The following is a 19,003-nucleotide window of genomic DNA, read 5'->3' as shown; positions in this document are numbered from 1 at the left end:
AGGACACACCACAGAGAGCAGGCCATGTAAACGCTCCCAGATGTATGATTAGAGCTTCGAGCACGTCCTCAAAACAAACGTCCTGTCCTTAACATACCTCTGGGAACACTTAAGACCAGGGATTGTTTATTGTCCACAATGGACTTGTGCATCTTTTGTCTGTTTATTCAAAGGCAGAAGCTTAGTGTTCGTTATTTTAGCCTAGGATGTTCTCCAACCTTTGGGTACAGACACTTCATTGAAGTTTGAAGGGCGCTAGACCTTGTGTGCGTGAGCATTTTCAAACACCACATTTTTCATTTGGTGAACTCTGGGCTGCAGATTTGTATGATTTAACCCAGAGCATGTATACGTCACTGATTTAATATGTAATTTCTAAGAATCAAACATAGAAGCGGTTTCTCATCAATGCAAGTTTTAAAATGGAAAGTTTTAAAAGAGAAGCTGCATAAGGTTGTTTGAAGTAGACAGTATTTTTAATATTTTGAACTACCTGTTAGTGGTGTTTGCTAATATATGCATCACTGTTGCTGTTGCTCATGCTTAGGGACAAACTAGCCTAAAATATTAAATATTAGTTTGTATTCTGTGATTCTAGATCATTGTGAGCACTAGCAGCAAATCATGAGTGTTTGGAGAGCTGATCAACCTCTGTTTATAGACTCATCTGTTGCTCACCAATCAGATTGATCAGGTGATCATTGGCATCGGCTGTAGGGAGGCAGATTTTAAGATTGAGCAGTGTAGTTGGTGTCAGGCTGTGTTTCATGCTTCTCTTATTCCCTCAATTTCTCTCCTAATTGATACTTTCTTTTTCCTCCTTCCAGTAAAAGCACTAATATAAATTCACCTCTTTTGTCTGCAGTTCTCTTTTCTTATTTGATTTTTTTCTTGTCTAATTTGACCCTTGTTGGTCAAATTGGACAAGATTAATTTTCTTGTTTATTTTTATTTGACAAGTCTGAGTGACCAACACACAGGTTGCAACAAGACTTATGTTTCAACTCTACTTTGTTGTTTATGCTGTGTTGTGGCATATCATCTTTCTCTTTTTCCATCCTTACACAAAGAAAAAAAGTGGTAATAATTGAACATGAATTTTGATGTGAAAGTGCCACTACAGGTACAGATATATGTTTCTAAGTCCAAAGGTCAATGCCATTTTGATGACCTTCTACACTTCATGCAAAACTATGTGAATTATTTGACACTGCTACATTTAGAACAAGTCTAGGTGCTTCATGACACTTATAAATCGGGGTTTTCACCTTTGACTTTAGGCCTTCTGAACAAAAATAAATCATATAAGGGTTTTGCATAAAAATAATAAAATAACTTTAATTTCTCAATTTGCTTTACAAATAACATAAACTGACTACTATGAATCTTATTTGTTAAATATTTAAATGACATAATGACAATTATTAATTATCTTATTTCTAGCCATATGTATAATGCTGTATTGTATTGTATTCATTTTTTTATTATTATTCTTAAATAGCCAAAAATTAGCAATGTTTTCATCTAACTATTTTTATGCGAATTTTGGAATATTGCATTTAAAAAATACTGGATAGAAACACCAAAATTAGCATAAATTCTAAAAATGTGGTCAATCGAGGCAGATCATTTTTTATCTTATATGAAGACATGCACATAAACTACAATGTATACACATTTACCAAATAAATCCCTCGATGCACATGTGGTCAACTTATGCACTGTAATGGCAATGTGTTTTTTGTCTGAACTGGGGCACGGTGGAATGGCATAACTAGACTAAGCAGTGGACCAGTATCATCGCACAGAATCTCAAATGTTGGTTCAGTCTTTCTGAAATGCCTGAGCCAAAGTCTTTCATCAAAAATTTGGTCTAATTAACTTCCATAAGTGTTTTACACAAGATTGCGTTCCCAAACGAGACACAGTGGCTTCCCTGATTGCAGCAACTTCCATTTTTATTACAGATATTTTGCGCCAGTTTGCTGGGAAGCGCGAAATTCCAGTTTTGCGCATAAGTAAAATTCGCAACTTTGGATGGAAACATAGCTAATGACTCTTCTAGTATTTGAGTCTTTTGTAAGTCTGTAACCAAGTTTCTAAACTGTCTGGCATGTAAAGATACTTGATCAATATGACAATACTAATCTTGATTTGAGCCTCTTTGCTCATTGGTGAAATTGGTTGCAGAAATTCTATGTTGAAAATCAAAAAAACATGTCTAAATCCAATCCTCATCTTAAAAACAGAGGAGTGACATCATGACCTGACATTTTAATTCTGTATCTCTTCTGATCCTCATCTCTTGATTTATCCCTCACACTTCATTTCAGAGTCTATCCTTGCACTTACTCTTTTTATGACGGGCTGTCTGGTGGACTCCTGGGGTTTAATCGTCTGTTTTTCTCTTTTTCCGATGTTCAGGGTCCACTTGGTCTGGATGGCAAACCTGTGAGTATTCCCCAGCTTATACGAGACAAGAATTTATGTTTTGGAAAAGATGTTCTGAATTTTTACTTTCTCATTGTGACACTTTGAAAAGAAAAGTTGCAAATGAATATTATAACTAGAAATACAGGCACCTCTTCACTAGACTATGGAGATGTTCCTTTCATTTGATTACATATCTGTTGCACCCTTAAACTCTGGCACGTAACTGACTGTTTGTGCTACAGATGTGAATGAGGGCTCAATTGTGTAACTTTTCTAAGCAATCAGAATTATGAATCTTGACTTTGTGGATGGTAAAATGAGTGAAACATCTCATAGACTTACATTGAAAGAGGGACCTGAGCCATATCTAGAGGCCAGAATATCATAGAGACTTAGAGGTGAGCTTTTTAGCCTCTAGCGATTTAATTGATAATTGATTTGTTTATTTGCAGGGTACTCCTGGACCTAAAGGAAGCCAGGTAAATACAATTTCAAATCTCTACTGTGCCGTATCTAATATTGTAGACCAATAAGTACTGTTTACTTGCTTCATAAAGTAGGTTTATGGAAGTTATCAACCTTTACACACATCTGCAAACTGTTCATTTGCACTGTGTAAAATAGGAGTTATGGTTTTATTTTTGCATGGCAGCAGAGGGATTAAACTCCTATATAAGTTTTCAAGCCATTTATCACCTCAGATATAGGGTCACACACCTCAAAGTGCCTTTTACCATGTATGTCTATCCGCAAATGAGATGGAAATAATGGATTACACACCAAAAAGAGAGAATTCATCATTGTTAGCTTATGCTCTTGCAAATAGGCGGTGGTTTATAAACCCTGCTGTGCTCTTTAGCGCTGCCAAGGGAAGCCCATTTGTCCAATGTAACATAAACCACTTCTTCTGGAAGGCAGACCACCTCCAAGCACCATTTGTCTGTTGCTTCCTGTGAAAGACAGTTGTTTTGTTTTGACTTGCTTGAAAGAAAGTCTAAGGCCATCATACAGTAGGTTTCATTCAGGCATGAAAATGTGGGATTCTATGATGCATATAACCAAAGTGTATTGTCGAATACTCCATATCTAAAATGAGAATCTGATTTTATTCATATGTGACACAGATTCTTTAGATGACTGACTGTGACATTTTTAATTCCAGTTGTTTTATTGGCTTAAAAACCTAACGCATTTATTTATTAGGTTTTTGAGCCAATAAAACTCACTAAATGTTTTGCCTTTTTTTCTTTCGTAAACATTTTAGATATAAAATTAAAATAGCTTACTGTTGAAACTGTATTTCTTGTTTTTTTTTTTATTTATGTTTTATATAATAATTCATTTTAATGGGAGTTTTTCTTTACTGCACATACAGCAAAAACTATGTGAACCACTTGCAGAATCTGTGAAAATGTGAATAATTTGAATAAGAGAGATCATACAAAATGCATGTTATTTTTTATTTAGTACTGTCCTGAGTAAGATATTTTACATAAAAGATGTTTGCATTTAGTTCACAAGACAAAAAAAATAGCTGAATTTATTAAAATAACCCCATTCATAAGTATGTGAACCATTGATTCTCAGTACTGTGTGTGGTTACCTGATGATCCACTTATTAAAAAAGGTTCAAACATTTACTGATGCAACACAAGGAAACACAATGCATTAAGAGCCGGGGGGTGAAAACTTTTGAATTCAAATATCAAGGTAAATTGTACTTCATTTTTTTCCGGGAAACATGCAAGTATCTTCTGTTGTTTCCGAAGGGCAGTACTAAATGAAAAACAATGATATTTAAACAAAATAAGAAAAATTTAGACATCTTCATCTTGTTCAAAAGTTTTCACCCCCCGACTCTTAATGCGTCTTGTTTCCTTCTGGAGTATCAGTGAATGTTTGAACCTTTTTTAATAGTTGAGTTTGAGTCCCTCAATTGTCCTCAGTGTGAAAAGACAGATCTCAAAATCATACAGTCACTGCTGAAAAGGGTTCAAATATGCAAAAATGCTTGAAAACTGAAGAATCTGCAGGACCTGGAGGATTTTTCTGAAGCTCAGTTTAGCTGCTCAGAACAAACAAGAGACTCAAGAACAACCATCACAAAACAAAAAAACAGTCATGGATCATCAGGTAACCACACACAGTATTAAGAATCAGTGGTTCACATACTTATGAATGGGGTTATTTTAATAAATTCAGCTATTGTTTTGTCTTGTGAACTAAATGTAAACATCTTTTATGTAAAATATCTTACTCAGGACAGTACTAAATAAAAAATAACATGCATATATGATCCCTCTTATTTTATTAAAATTATTCACATTTTCACAGATTCTGCAAGTGGTTCACATACTTTTTCTTGCCACTGTAAGATCTTTATATCATTATTAAAATTTTCCCATGTTATTCTCCTTGTCATCCTCAATGTGAACTTTGAGACTGGTTTTCACATCAGCTACACTAGCATTGCCTCTTTTTTCAAAGTAAAGTTTTTAAACATGTAGGTCAGTTTAGGAGCCTCGTTGTCTCAGCCCAGTGTGTGATATGGGTCACAGTGAGAAGGTCATGTGAACAACCTCATTAAAATACCATTTCCAGTTTCACTCAAACCATTTTATTTATATTCAGTCAGTTGTACATCCATCATATTCACAGACTTTTGATCGTCCTATTTACAAGTGACTTTTAAGATCAAAGATTACAGCTATACAGTATCTAGTGCAGATGTGAGGCGCTGTCTATAATTTTATTTGGAAAAAAAAAAAAGATGACTGAAAACTTTGAAGATGAGGTACATGTGAAAGTTAGAGGACACTGAGACACTAAAGACTGAAAGAATGAATGGTTCACATGATTTTTAGATATGTTTTTGAACTACACTGCATTTTCCCTTAGACTTTTGTCAAATCAATATTTCATTTTGGACAATCTGTCTAATCAACACACCCAATTCATTTATTTCCAGGGGCTGCCAGGACCAAAAGGAGATAAGGTACCTTTAGTATCTTTTGTGTCGAAAGAATTATACGCCAAACACACACACACACACACACACACACACACACACACACACACACACACACACACACACACACACAGGACTGTTTCATTCAGTTTCCGATCTCAGCTTCCCAGCAAGCAGATGTTTTCTGATTTCTAAAACAACTCACAAATTTCATTTGCATTGGCTTTTGTCTTCAAACACATGTTTTGAAGGAGATGTAGACCGTGTCAGGCATTAAATTAGAGGAACAAGAAACCTGTGGTAAATGAAGACCGTCTTGAAGTCTTTTCTTGATTGCTGTAAAAAAAGAAGAAGAAGAAGAAAAAGAAAAAAAAAACAAGCACAACAAAACAAAAACATAGAGCCTCAGAATGCTTTTTCTCCTAGATCAGTGTTCCTCATTTATATTAATTAGTAAACAGTTATGCTTATTCCCTGCCCTGATTTCAATTATCTGTTCTCTTGTTGTCAAAAAGATGGTTTACTAAACCAGTTTATATTATGAATGAGGATGTTCAAATGAGCTAAAGTTTCTCTAACATCTAAAACAAAAGTAGATTGTTATTGCTACCACATTGCAACAGTCACAGTCTGCCATCCAATCCACAATCAAGAACCACTCCAATTCTTTTCAGGATACAGAAAAACCTAGTATTTTACTGTAGTTTATATACTGCTGTTTTGCTAATTATATGTCTTGTCTATGTGTGTTTTAGGGTGACCAAGGAGACACTGGGCCAAGGGTCAGTACCTACATATTTCTGTCACTTTGAATAGATATACAGTATATTTTCCCTTACAATCAGATAACAGTAAGAATGTTACATGTGCCTTGGAGAAATGCAGGAGATACAGTACCTAGCTGGATGTTAAGACTGATGATGCATCGTAAACCAGGATTGAAGGGCTGAACTTTGTGTGACAGACAGCTGAATTAATTTAATATAGTCAATATTCTCTCTTTCTCATATTTTCTTCATCTTTCTTTATTCTTTTTTCTCACGCACACCCAAAGAAATGGCATTACTATAATGTGGAAGTGGATATATGAGATGGGCAACTAAAGTAAAAATATGGGAATACAATCCAAATAATTTTAATTGACTTGCAATTTCTTGAGGATGACCACGCCCACACTTGCTGATGTCACGCTCCAAATCAAACACAGAATTGTTTGGCTGATATTTGACTATTTTGAAATGACCATGTAGCATCAACCAATGAAGTACTGATTATGAGTAGTGTGACCCAAAATTTACTTACATCTTGTCAATGGATAATAATGTACTTTTTCAGTTTTCACATTATTGTTTTTGTGACTTTGGTAAAATAAGTATTTATTTAAATTAAGCAATTTGGGGTATGTTTTATTTATTTGCTATCACTATAATATAATATAATATAATATAATATAATATAATATAATATAATATAATATAATATAATATAATATAATATAATATAATATAATATAATATAATATATATAATATAATATAATATAATATAATATAATATAATATATAATTATTTGTTACAGTATTTATTAATCTTTGTTAATGTTAGTTAATAAAAATCCAGCTGTTCATGTTTTTGTTCATGTTAGTTCACAGTGCATTAACTAATGTTAACAAATACAACATTTGATTTTAATAATGTTTGAAATTAACATTAACTACATTAATAAATGCTATAGAAGTATTGTTCATTCTTTGAATAAATGAATAAATGAAAGAATGAATGAGTCAGTCAATCAATCAATCAATCAATCAATCACTTTTACTATGTACTACTGTACACCCAAAGTGTTTTACACTGATATGGCGTCTCTCCTCACCCACCACCAGTGTGCAGCATCCACTTGGATGATGCGACGGCAGTCACAGTACAATGGCGCCAGTGCGCTCACTACACACACCAGCTATAGGTGGAGACGAGAGAGAGAGACAATTCAAAGGATGCAGATTATTTGGAGGCCATGACTGATAAAGGCCAACGGAGGGAATTTGGCCAGAACACTGGGGTTACTCTTTAAGAGAAGGGCCATGGAATTTGTAATGACCACAGAGAGTCAGAACTTTGGTTTAACATCTCATCCGAAGGACGATGCTTGTTGCAGTATAGTGTCCCCGTTTACTATACTGGGGTATTAGGACCCACACAGACCACAGGGTGAGCACCCCCTGCTGGCCTCACTAACACCTATTCCAGCGGCAATCTGGTTTTCCTAGGAGGTCTCCGATCCTGGTATAACCAGGCTCAATCCTGCTTAGCTTCAGTGGGCAGTCAGTCTTGGGCTACAGGTTGAAATGGCTGTGGATTAAGTAACTAATGTTAACTAATGAAACCTTATTGTAAAGTGCTAAATATAATATAGTATAATATAATATAATCTTTAAAAGAAAGAAACACAAGAGTTTATTGATTTTTTTGATCTATTAAAGAGTGTGCTGTGTGTGTAGTGTGTGAGATGGTATGTTTCAGAGCACAAAAACAATGAAAAATGTCTCCAGACTTCAGATAAAGCTTAACAAACCTCCCTGTTGGGAAACCCTAAAAAGGAAAAATACAGAGTATATAATGTCTTTATTCTCTTCTAAAAATGCCACAAGCTTTATTTTTAGTCTGTAGTAAATATAATTAGCGTAATTTATATAGCGTAAGAACAATAGAAGTCAATGGGAAGCTTAGTTAGCTGAGCATGTGTGCAGTGCTGAGTAAAGCAGCAGTGTGGGAAACCTCAACGATCCCTCAGGTCACCACATCCCTGCTAACTCAACCCTCATGCTCACGCTGGCATCAACGTGCTGTGTCACTCGTTCACTTGCTCTCTATGTTGCTCTGGTTTTTCTCTTTCTCTTTTGCAAGACTTTACTTCTCAGATTTTGGAAGCTAACTTTCATTCTTAGCCATGTACCTGTTTTGCTGCAACACAGTTTAGCATGATGGTGAACAGCTATGAAATAATTCTTACATTTTTCCATTCTATTCTCAAAACTTTTCAAAGAGAGAGAAAGTGGCATCTGTCCTCACCTCTATGGTAGAGCCCTATTTAAAATCTCTTGCGGCAGACAAAAAGTTCTGTGCTTCTTGTGCAGCTTTCTGTCAGCACAATCCAGCCCTCTGAATGTGGTTTACAGAGAGAAGCAAACATAAATATGTTGTCCAGACCGATGTGATTTAAGACAGCAAAAATAAAACCATGGTTTTTGTCCAGTGTTATTTCAAGATGGCAAGACAAACTATTTTAGATTATTTTTTTATTCGAATCTCAGTTGAATTTAGGCTGTCCAGACACATTGTCATTTTTAGTCTGCATTTAGAGCATGCAAGTTAAAATTGCAAGTATTTTTTATTTTTATTTTCATGACATGGTAAGAATTTGAAAGTGATCCAGGCATAATGAGAACCATTCCACAAAATAATAAATATTTATTATATTATATTATATTATATTATATTATATTATATTATATTATATTATATTATATTGACAACAAATAAATAGTATAATATTTTATAAGAAATAGAAGTCTCTTGGCTGTATTTATTTGATCAAATATACAGTAAAAACAGTAATATTGTGTTCTCTATTTTAATATATTATAAAATATAATTTATTCATGTGATGCAAAGCTGAATTTTCAGCATCTTCAGTGTCTCATGATCCTTCAGAAATCATTCTCATATGCTCAAATTTGATTAAACATTTCTGATTATTATCAATGTTGAAAACTGCTTTATATGTTTGTGGAAACCATGATATATTGTTTTTTCAAGATTCTTTGATGAATAGAAAGTACAAAAGAACATTTAACAGCATTTATTTGAAATAGAAATATTCTTTAATATTATGAATGTCTTTACTATCACTTTTGATCAATAAAAATATACAATTTGTAAACTCTTATAACTTTTGAATGACAGAGTATGTTATCCACTGACAAGGATGTTGGCAAATTTTGGAACTGACACTAGACAGATCTTTTACTTGTACACTGTAAAAACAGTATTTGGTTGACATTGAACATTTCAAAATAGCCAAATATCAGGCAAATAATTGGTCTGAACGTTATGTATATATGTTATGTACGTATTATGTATAACGTTATGTATATAAACTACAAGGGTTTGCTTTAAAGCTAATTTGACCAAAATCCTGCAAGGTGCTTGACTGGGTTTGATATTTCCCATTCCAGTGGCAGTGAAATGCTCTTTCAAAGCTCTTTTGATGACTGGTCTGTGTATCTCTGCTCCTCTGTTCATCCTGTTCCTCTCGCAGGGTCATGGCACTCATGCAGGTCTGCATAGTAATCAGATTCTCATTAAGGTTTGTCCCTTCTCTGCTGCCATAGCCTTCATCTCCAAGCTGCTCCTATATCCAGGAAGGCCGTCTTCCCTTCATGGCACCTAAGATCTTGCTCAGTTAACTCACTACCCCTCAGTCTGAGGTTTTCAATACTCGTATTGTTTTTCCTCAACTTTGTCTTTTCCTCCTCCATCTGTTTTTTCTGGGGTCTTCCTGTCTCTTTCTATGGGGGACTCACATGCACAGATGGTCTTTCCTCGTTACGATCATGGCTACATCTCGGCCGATCAGCCCAGTTTCCAAAGGCGTATGCTGAAGGTAGCATGTGTGCAAGGCATGTGTGAACACTCCCCTTACTAGATCTTCATCTTCCTCATTTCTAACTTATGTCATTTAGCGTGATTGCTTGTGTTATTGTTTGTTTGTCTCAATATTTGCAATTAAATAACCTCATCCATGTGTGAGGGATCTGAGCGTTGCATGCAAGCTGCTGCTTCAGTGAATGTGGCTGATTCAGGATGAATCTCATGAAAAACATCTGAATCATATTTTACCCCATAAAAAGTTTTGAAATTATATTTTTTCATAAAGATAATGTCACAATGCAATAATAATAATAATCCTGAATATTGATACACATGCAAAAATATTCCTCAGGTTCTTCCTCTTAGATGCAAGTAACACATTGAATTAAACGTGAAATTTTGAAGTAAAAAAACTGAAATAGTATTTGTGATAATTGTTGTTAATTATATTTATGTATTTTTATTATTATTATTCAGAAAAGTTAAATGACTTATATACAATAAACAACCGATGAAACTTGAAACATCATAGTTTTTTCATTTACTTTTTCAAATAAGACAAAAGAAAAGGAAATATATTCTTCAAGAGAATGTTGTTTGTGCTTATGTTTGTGTCTCTTGTCTCCCTGTGACTTACTCAACAAATTTATTGTACTGTATATCACATGTCTATATGTTTTCATCAGGGTGATCAAGGACAAGCTGGTCCACCTGGACCTCCAGGCCCTCCTGGAGCACCTGGTGCAAGAGGGCCCCCAGGAAACACTGGGAAGGACGGCCCCCGTGGCCCACCAGGAGATTCAGTAAGATGCTTCAATCATTTTTATTCACTTCTGTAGTACCTTAAAAGCTGCTGTGCATAAAGTATATTACGGAGTAAGTATATTATAAAAAAAGTATATTATGGAGCCCTGCGCATTACATGCGGGAAAAAAATAAGTATTTTGTGTCCGAATCCACTTTTGCTAGTTAAACGACAAAAAAATGGTTGGCGTGCCAGGAGCATGGTCCAAAAGGGTTGTACCTAGTCTCTTAAAGGTGCCATTGAACGTTTTTTTTTACAAGATGTAATATAAGTCTAAGGGTGTCCCCTGAATGTGTCTGTAAAGTTGCAGCTCAAAATACCCCATAGATTTTTTTAAATTAATTTTTTTAACTGCCTATTTTGAGGCATAATTAGAAATGCACCGATTCATGCTGCGGCCCCTTTTGACTCTATCACTGCATAAACAAAGTTCACACAGCTAATATAACCCTCAAAATGGATCTTTACAAAGTGTTCGTCATGCAGCATGTCTAATCGCGTAAGTATATTATTTATTTGGATGTTTACATTTGATTCTGAATGAGTTTGATAGTGCTCCGTGGCTAACGGCTAAAGCTACACTGTTGGAGAGATTTATAAAGAATGAAGTTGTGTTTATGAATTATACAGACTGCAAGTGTTTAAAAATGAAAATAGCGACGGCTCTTATCTCCGTGAATACAGTAAGAAACGATGGTAACTTTAACCACATTTAACAGTACATTAGCAACATGCTAATGAAACATTTATAAAGACAATTTACAAATATCACTAAAAATATCATGTTATCATGGATCATGTCAGTTATTATCGCTCCATCTGCCATTTTTCGCTATTGTTCTTGCTTGCTTACCTAGTCTGATGATTCATCTGTGCACAGATCCAGACATTAATACTGGCTGCCCTTGTGTAATGCCTCGATCATGGGCTGGCATATGCAAATATTGGGGGCGTACACCCCAACTGTTACGTAACAGTCTGTGTTATGTTGAGATTCGCCTGTTCTTCGGATGTCTTTTAAACAAATGAGATTTATATAAGAAGGAGGAAACAATGTAGTTTGAGACTCACTGTATGTCATTTCCATGTACTGAACTCTTGTTATTCAACTATGCTGAGGTAAATTAAATTTTCAATTCGATGGCACCTTTAAACGTGGGCGCTGAATGTGAAAATAATAACGGCGTTGGGCTGAAACTATCAAAAAACACTTCCGTCGCTCCTGGCGTCGCATTGTGCTGGGTGTATGATAGGGCCACAAGAGTATTATTTCATTTAAAAAAAAAACAACAACTAATTCATATTCAATATCAATAAAAAGCCCATTTAAAGGTATAGCTCACCCAAAAATGAAAATACTGTCATCATTTACTCACCCTCATGGCCTCATGGCTGTTGTAGCCTAAAAGGTTATGTGTAATAAATTCTAGGTTGAATCAAATATAAGATTTATTTTCTAAAGCTACTTTTTGGAATTTCTCTTTGATACTTTTCACATTTTAAATGATCTTTTAGAGGTAATTTCTCAGCCAAATTTGATGTGCGATTAATTAGATTAAAAAAATGTAATCACTTGACAGCTCTAATTTCAGCGTAAACATACATCGCTAGACACTGAACTTAATCTGTACTAGGAACAGGTACTAAACTTAATGTACTTTAAATAACTGCTGTTCAAGTTACTGATTCACAACCTAGGGAGCTGATTGAGACGCACTCTTAGTTATGTCAACAAAATTTATTCATGTAGTGCCAAAAAACAATATTAAAGTGTTAGTTCACCCAAAAATGAAAATTCTGTCATTAATTTCTCACCCTCATGTCATTCCACACCCTTAAGACCTTTGTTCATCTTCAGAACACAAATTAAGATATTTTTGATGAAATCCGAGAGTCATTCTCTTAAGCTGTTTACGTCCAGCACTTCCAGGTTCTACGCCAGAACGCCAGCTCAGTATTGGCAGAGGCTGTTCATGAGACAACAGTATGAGTATGAGAGTGTTCAAGACTATGAGAATAACACAGAAGAAAGTATAATGTTGAATAAAGTCGTTATTTTTGTTTTTGCGCACAAGAAGTATTCTCGTCGCTCCATAAAATTAAGGTTGAAACACTGCAGTCACATCGACTTTTTTAACAATGGCTTTAGTACCTTTCTGGACCTCGAAAGTGGTGGTTAAATTCCTGTCTATGGACGAGTTATATACCTCTTGGATTTCAACAAAAATATCTTAATTTGTATTCCGAAGATGAACGAAGGTCTTACATGTGAGGAACGACATGAGGGTGAGTAATTATTCATTTTTGGGTGAACTAACCCTTTAAACAAGCTGCTTTTTTGTGCATGTGGAAACAAACGACATAGGGCACCAACTACCAAAGGGGGCCGCAAACAGCGATGTTTGCTGAGGGGATCCTGATTGTACATTTGGATTTATTATCTGAAGATGTTTTTGTACTACAGCAGCCTGTGGTTTACAACAGTTACAGGTTGTACTTTAAAGGTTAAAGGCATTAGCGTTGCTTCACTCTTGCCTCTCACGGTTGTTTTGTTCAGCCATAGGTGACAGAGAGAGAGAGGTTAGAGGGGAAGGGGGCAAATCCAGTTCATCATTCCCCCAACGGGGCATTTGAAAACCATGGCCTATGCCAGTGCACTGCTGCTCAACTAAAGTTGAACCAAATATAGATTTTAGGGCTCAAGACTCATCTGGTTTGGGTAAGACACGGCCACAGTGTGTTCTTGACGAGCTCTTCTGTTCCTTGAACATCCTGAAAGAGATATGGCATAAGTCCAGGTTCAGGAACAGTTCTCCCAACATTTCTCGCCTTAGGTCCCGTCAAATGAAGTTTATCCTTTATAGTGTCTTATCATAAAGTCAGCTTAATTTGGACTAAACATGAACTTGAAATGTTTTTATTTCGATCTGAAGTTGGCATTTTTTAATAGGAAGCATTCATGGAAGAATTACTCTTATGCCAGAGCTCAAACTGGGCTGGTTCTCACCGGCACACTAGACTGTCAATTCTTTTCACAATACCAGGAATTATTCTTGCATAACGGCAGGTTATGAGAGAGCCAGTACACATACTCTTCTGTTTCTGCTCGATAAGACTGTCTGTCCTCTCGTTCAGACTGTTAGTTTCACAAGCCAAAACTTTGACTATCGGCACTAAATCAGCAGGATATTACAGTTATTCTGGCCAAAAATCATTCATTCAGATATGAATGCTGTCTCACTGACATTTTAAATTAACAGACTCACTTTACTTAATTTTACATGACATTTAGGGGTTTGGCAAACATGCGAGAAATGTCATTTACCAGTCATGTGCCTCAAATATAGTTTATATATATGCTATACATTCAAAAGTTTGGTCTCTGTAAGATTACAAAAAATAAAAAATGTTCCAACACGCCAACAGTCCCAACACCCACTGTACCCCCCCACTACTAAGTAACACAATTCTGATATAATTTGATGAGTCTCAAAAACATATACAGTAAATGCATATAGACACAAAGAGAGTGCGTATCTGTACTGGCAGAAGTAGAGCTTTTTGTAAGAGTCCTGTGGATAAAACAAGAAGACATATTCTGTTTGCACAGCTCTACTCTTTCATCAAGCTTGTGTGTAAAGGAACATTTTATGAAAGCTGAAATCTATGAAATTCTGCACCATGTTGGCCACAGATGTTTCCTTGACATCTCACCAGCTAGTTATCTTCCATTGTTGTGTTTTTCGCTTGCAAAACCACCTTATTAAGAAGCACAGCTTGAAGGAAGGATGGGGAAAGCGAATAGCACAGGGCTTCTGATTTTCCCAAGCGCTTCCTCTGGTTTTGCTCATTTTTGACAGGGAACAGAAAATGATGTCTTTCTGTATTGTGGCTGAATACCAGCTTTGAAGTCTGCTTGACATAAAATACTACATTTGACATGATTGTGTGTATGCATCTGTGTGTATGGGCACCATGTCTTCGATCATTCTGTAGATAATTTAGGTCCAGAATGAAGAATATCAATTACGAAATAAAAAACATTCCTTAATTGACATCCTAATTGATATCCTTTTTTTTTTTTTTTTTTTCATAATACATTCACCCAGGGTATCCTCCACATGATGCATGCAGTTATCTAGGCCTGTGCTGTTTCTCTTTGTGTATGATAAACAAACACAGACCTTGATTTGTATAATAAAAGGAGAAGAAAAGTGATGAGAAGGTGTTTCCTATTGGTGCCCAATATCTGATGGCGAACAGTCAACCAAAATAACCAAAGCTTTACATCACTGCCCCCTAGTGGTTAAATGACAGACCCACTTGCACGTCCTGATTTTGCTGCGTTAGATGCGTTCCTGGGTCAACATATTTTGTTGATCCTGGAACAACATTCTAGTCTGAAAATTTAGTCTTAACCCTATTCCTACCCCTAAACCTAACCCTACCCATAAGTTATCTCCAAAAATCAGAGGGAAATGATAGATGAATAACACTGATGTAGAAGCACCAATTCATGATTTTAAGCCTAAACTTGACATAATCTGTAAACTTGTCCCTCAAATCTAATTGGTTGATTTGAATGTTGTTCCAGGATCAACAAAAATGTTGACCCAGGAACATGTTGAACTCAGCAATATCAGGTTATGCGACACGACACATGGGCTTTGATGGTTCCATGAAGAACCTTCAACATCCATGCGCAAAAGTTTCTTTATAGTGGAAAAAGGTTATTAAAATATTCTTCACATTTAAAAAAAAAAGAAAAAAAAAAAAGATTTTTTTAAAAACTGTTCACTGAAAGGTTCATTTGAGGAACCAAAAATTGTTCTTCAATGGCATTGCTGCGGAAACCCCTTTTGGAAGCTTTATTTTTTAAAAGTTTGTATATATAATTATGTCTAACATTATCCGCATAAAGTATATTGCATTGGGTGATTTATACCGTATAGAACATTTCAACTGCTTGATTGCTTCTGTCACAAAATGTAAACTATATTATTCCCCAGCTTTAATCTGTGACTATGAGACATGAAAACATTAAGATATTATAAACATTAACATCATGATTTTCTATAAAGCTGCGTTGAAACAATATCTTTTTTTTGTGAAAAGCGCTATACCAATAAATTTGACTTGACTTAACATGATATTTAATGTGAAACTCATACCACTAACCCAACGAGCCGTTTAATGTTACTAATGATGCACTTTAGGACTGGCACATATGACTTTTTGGTTCTCCAGCACTGGTCTCCTTCAAAAAAGAGCTCTGGGATCAATCAAACATTGACTGTATGTTTATGGACAGTACATCTTGAAATTTTGGTGTATTAAAGTAACTCTTAAATACTTTCTGTCTCTCTAGGGTGCTCCTGGACGAGATGGAATAGAGGTGAGCGTAACCAGTGCTGTTTCTGATCATCAAGGTCATGGCCTTCATGGTTTACATTATATAATTGTATGTTACTTTCTTTAAAACATGTTTTCTCTCTCTCTGCAGGGACAAAGAGGTTTACCAGGAAAACCGGTAAGATAAAAATACATAAACCCTGTGTGTGTGTGTGTGTGTGTGCTCATCCTTGCGATCAAGATGTTTCTTGTTTTTTAGGAAAATGTCTTGCTTTCGCAGTTTCATGAAAGACTAAATTATTTCCTCTTGGCATAAATATGAACAGCATGCTTGAGTGTTTTGTCCTTTGTGCTGGTATAAGTGCTTGCTGACTTCAGCTGTCCGTAAACACACTGACGTCTGGTTGCACTGACATCTGTATGATGTCTTGAATTATTTTCTGCCTGTTTCACTGGAATGACTTTAATGTGCAATATCAGTTTTGTTTCAGTACATGTGTATGTTTGTGAGTGAGGGACAAAGATGAGAAACATACATGTGAGTATGTTCTTAGCCATTGTGTTGCAGCCGCATGGGCCTGTTATACATAAAGTCAGAATGAAATGGTGTTTGCAACCCTTTTTACTTCAGTAATGTAATTATTTCTAAGTGAAACAGGATATTAGAAAAATGTAGAGCTGAATTTGATTTTTTATCTGTGAAAATTGAAAAATGGCTTGGTGATGTCAGCGGATAAGGAAAGTTGTTTCAGAGATTATTACTTTTATACATGATTTTACATTGAAAAATTTATACCAATACCAACATTTTTCTTCAGAATAATGTGAAATTATGCAGTGTTCCCAGTAGAATTTTTGAGAGCTCATATTTTTTAATAAAAATGTCTGGTGAAATGACAGACTTCTCTCTTGTGAGTTCCAGGGTTATTATTACTGTTAACTAAAACCAAAACCACAAAAAATGTCATTACTTGAAATAAACATTAGCTGAAATAAAATATATATATATAAAAAGTTCTCATTGTAATTATTGTTACAATATTAAATAATGTAATATGTAATTATGTAATTATAATTCATTATGTAATTTTGTTCATGTATTGCAAAACACTTGATACTTGCTACAGAGATGGGATACAGTTAGGGTTAGGGACAGGTTTGGTGGTCTGGTTAGGTTTAAAGATGCCGTAGAACGTCTTTTTGTAATATAAGTCTAAGGTGTCCCCTGAATGTGTCTGTGAAGTTTCAGCTCAAAATACCCCATAGATTTTTTTTAATTAATTTTTTTAACTGCCTATTTTTGGGCATCATTAAATATGAGCCGATTTAGGCTGCGGCCCCTTTAAATGCTCACGCTCCCCGCCCACGGAGCTCGCGCTTGCCTTTAACAGCATAAACAAAGTTCACACAGCTAATATAACCCTCAAAATTGTTCTTTACAAAGTGTTTGTCATGCAGCATGTCTAATCGCGTAAGTATGGTATTTATTTGGATGTTTACATTTGATTCTGAATGAGTTTGATGGTGCTCCATGGCTAAAGCTAACATTACACACTGTTGGAGAGATTTATAAAGAATGAAGTTGTGTTTATGAATTATACAGACTGCAAGTGTTTAATAATGAAAATAACGACGGCTCTTGTCTCCGTGAATACAGTAAGAAACGATGGTAACTTTAACCACATTTAACAGTACATTAGCAACATGCTAACGAAACATTTAGAAAGACCATTTACAAATATCACTAAAAATATCATGTTATCATGGATCATGTCAGTTATTATTGCTCCATCTTCTAGTTTTCGCTGTTGTCCTTGCTTGCTTACCTAGTCTGATGATTCAGCTGTGCACATCCAGACGTTAATACTGGCTGCCCTTGTCTAATGCTTGAACATGGGCTGGCATATGCAAATATTAGGGGCCTACACCCCGACTGTTATGTAACAGTCAGTGTTATGTTGAGATTCGCCTGTTCTTCTGAGGTCTTTTAAACAAATAAGATTTATATAAGAAGGAGGAAACAATGGAGTTTGAGACTCATTGTATATCACTTCCATGTACTGAACTCTTGTTATTTAACTATGCCAAGATAAATTCATTTTTTAATTCTAGGGCACCTTTAAGGGGTAAGGGAAGCATCAACAGTGTAATTATAGATGTAATTACAGAAATAAATTGCAGCTGTAATTACATGCAGGTATTTTTTTTTTTAAATATTAACAATGTACACAATGAGTGTATTTTATCAAATGATTCATTTAAATTTTAGTACATAGTAGTTAAAGACTCCCAAAAAAAAAAAAGGGACTGAGGTGTTTCATGTCTATCCTTGTATTGTCCAACTGGTCGAGGCTGATATGGGATAATTAATTTAGTAAGCAATGTAATTTTTTTGTGAGAGTAATTAGTACAGTAATCTAACTACACTTTTGAAGATGTAATTAGCTAGTAATTAATTACTTTTTTTTTTTTAGAGTAACTTACCCAACACTGGATAGAAACAAGTTTTACTTGGATGAATGTCACAATACAGAAAAAAGATCTGTCGTTACTTACGCTACATCACAACTTTTAACATGCGTTTTTGTGTTAAATGTCTTCAAATATCTGTAAACCGGATGTGCTGTTATCCAGGTAGTTTGTTAGAACTTGCTCAGCAAGATTCTCTTAAAATGTTTCTCAAAACTGACCACAGAAACAGTTTATGAACGAACATCAGCATGAGAATGAGAATGTAACGTGTACTTGCATTACATCATTAATTGCGTTTTGACACATTTTGAAAGCAGTGAC

General features: G+C 35.2%; 1 protein-coding gene across 9 annotated transcripts in view; it reads left to right on the top strand.

Annotated features, from left to right (window-relative positions):
• col23a1a (collagen type XXIII alpha 1 chain a) overlaps nucleotides 1-19,003 on the top strand; it is a 50,093-nt gene that overhangs the window by 11,636 nt on the left and 19,454 nt on the right. For 7 of the 9 annotated variants that reach the window (XM_048175821.1, XM_048175816.1, XM_048175820.1 and 4 more), the window contains 8 exons: nucleotides 2,425-2,451; nucleotides 2,886-2,912; nucleotides 5,402-5,428; nucleotides 6,157-6,183; nucleotides 9,995-10,066; nucleotides 10,740-10,856; nucleotides 16,227-16,253; nucleotides 16,362-16,388. In XM_048175821.1, the coding sequence (XP_048031778.1) occupies nucleotides 2,425-2,451; nucleotides 2,886-2,912; nucleotides 5,402-5,428; nucleotides 6,157-6,183; nucleotides 9,995-10,066; nucleotides 10,740-10,856; nucleotides 16,227-16,253; nucleotides 16,362-16,388 (351 nt within the window). Of the gene's footprint in view, nucleotides 1-2,424; nucleotides 2,452-2,885; nucleotides 2,913-5,401; nucleotides 5,429-6,156; nucleotides 6,184-9,721; nucleotides 9,770-9,994; nucleotides 10,067-10,739; nucleotides 10,857-16,226; nucleotides 16,254-16,361; nucleotides 16,389-19,003 lie in introns of all 9 variants that reach the window. The other 2 variants (XM_048175818.1, XM_048175822.1) reach the window with 2 other exon arrangements.

The sequence above is a fragment of the Megalobrama amblycephala genome, linkage group LG23, assembly GCF_018812025.1.
Source record: "Megalobrama amblycephala isolate DHTTF-2021 linkage group LG23, ASM1881202v1, whole genome shotgun sequence".
Taxonomy (NCBI): domain Eukaryota; kingdom Metazoa; phylum Chordata; class Actinopteri; order Cypriniformes; family Xenocyprididae; genus Megalobrama; species Megalobrama amblycephala.
Note: the sequence above shows the minus strand (reverse complement) of the source record. Positions and strands in the feature narration are given on the sequence as shown.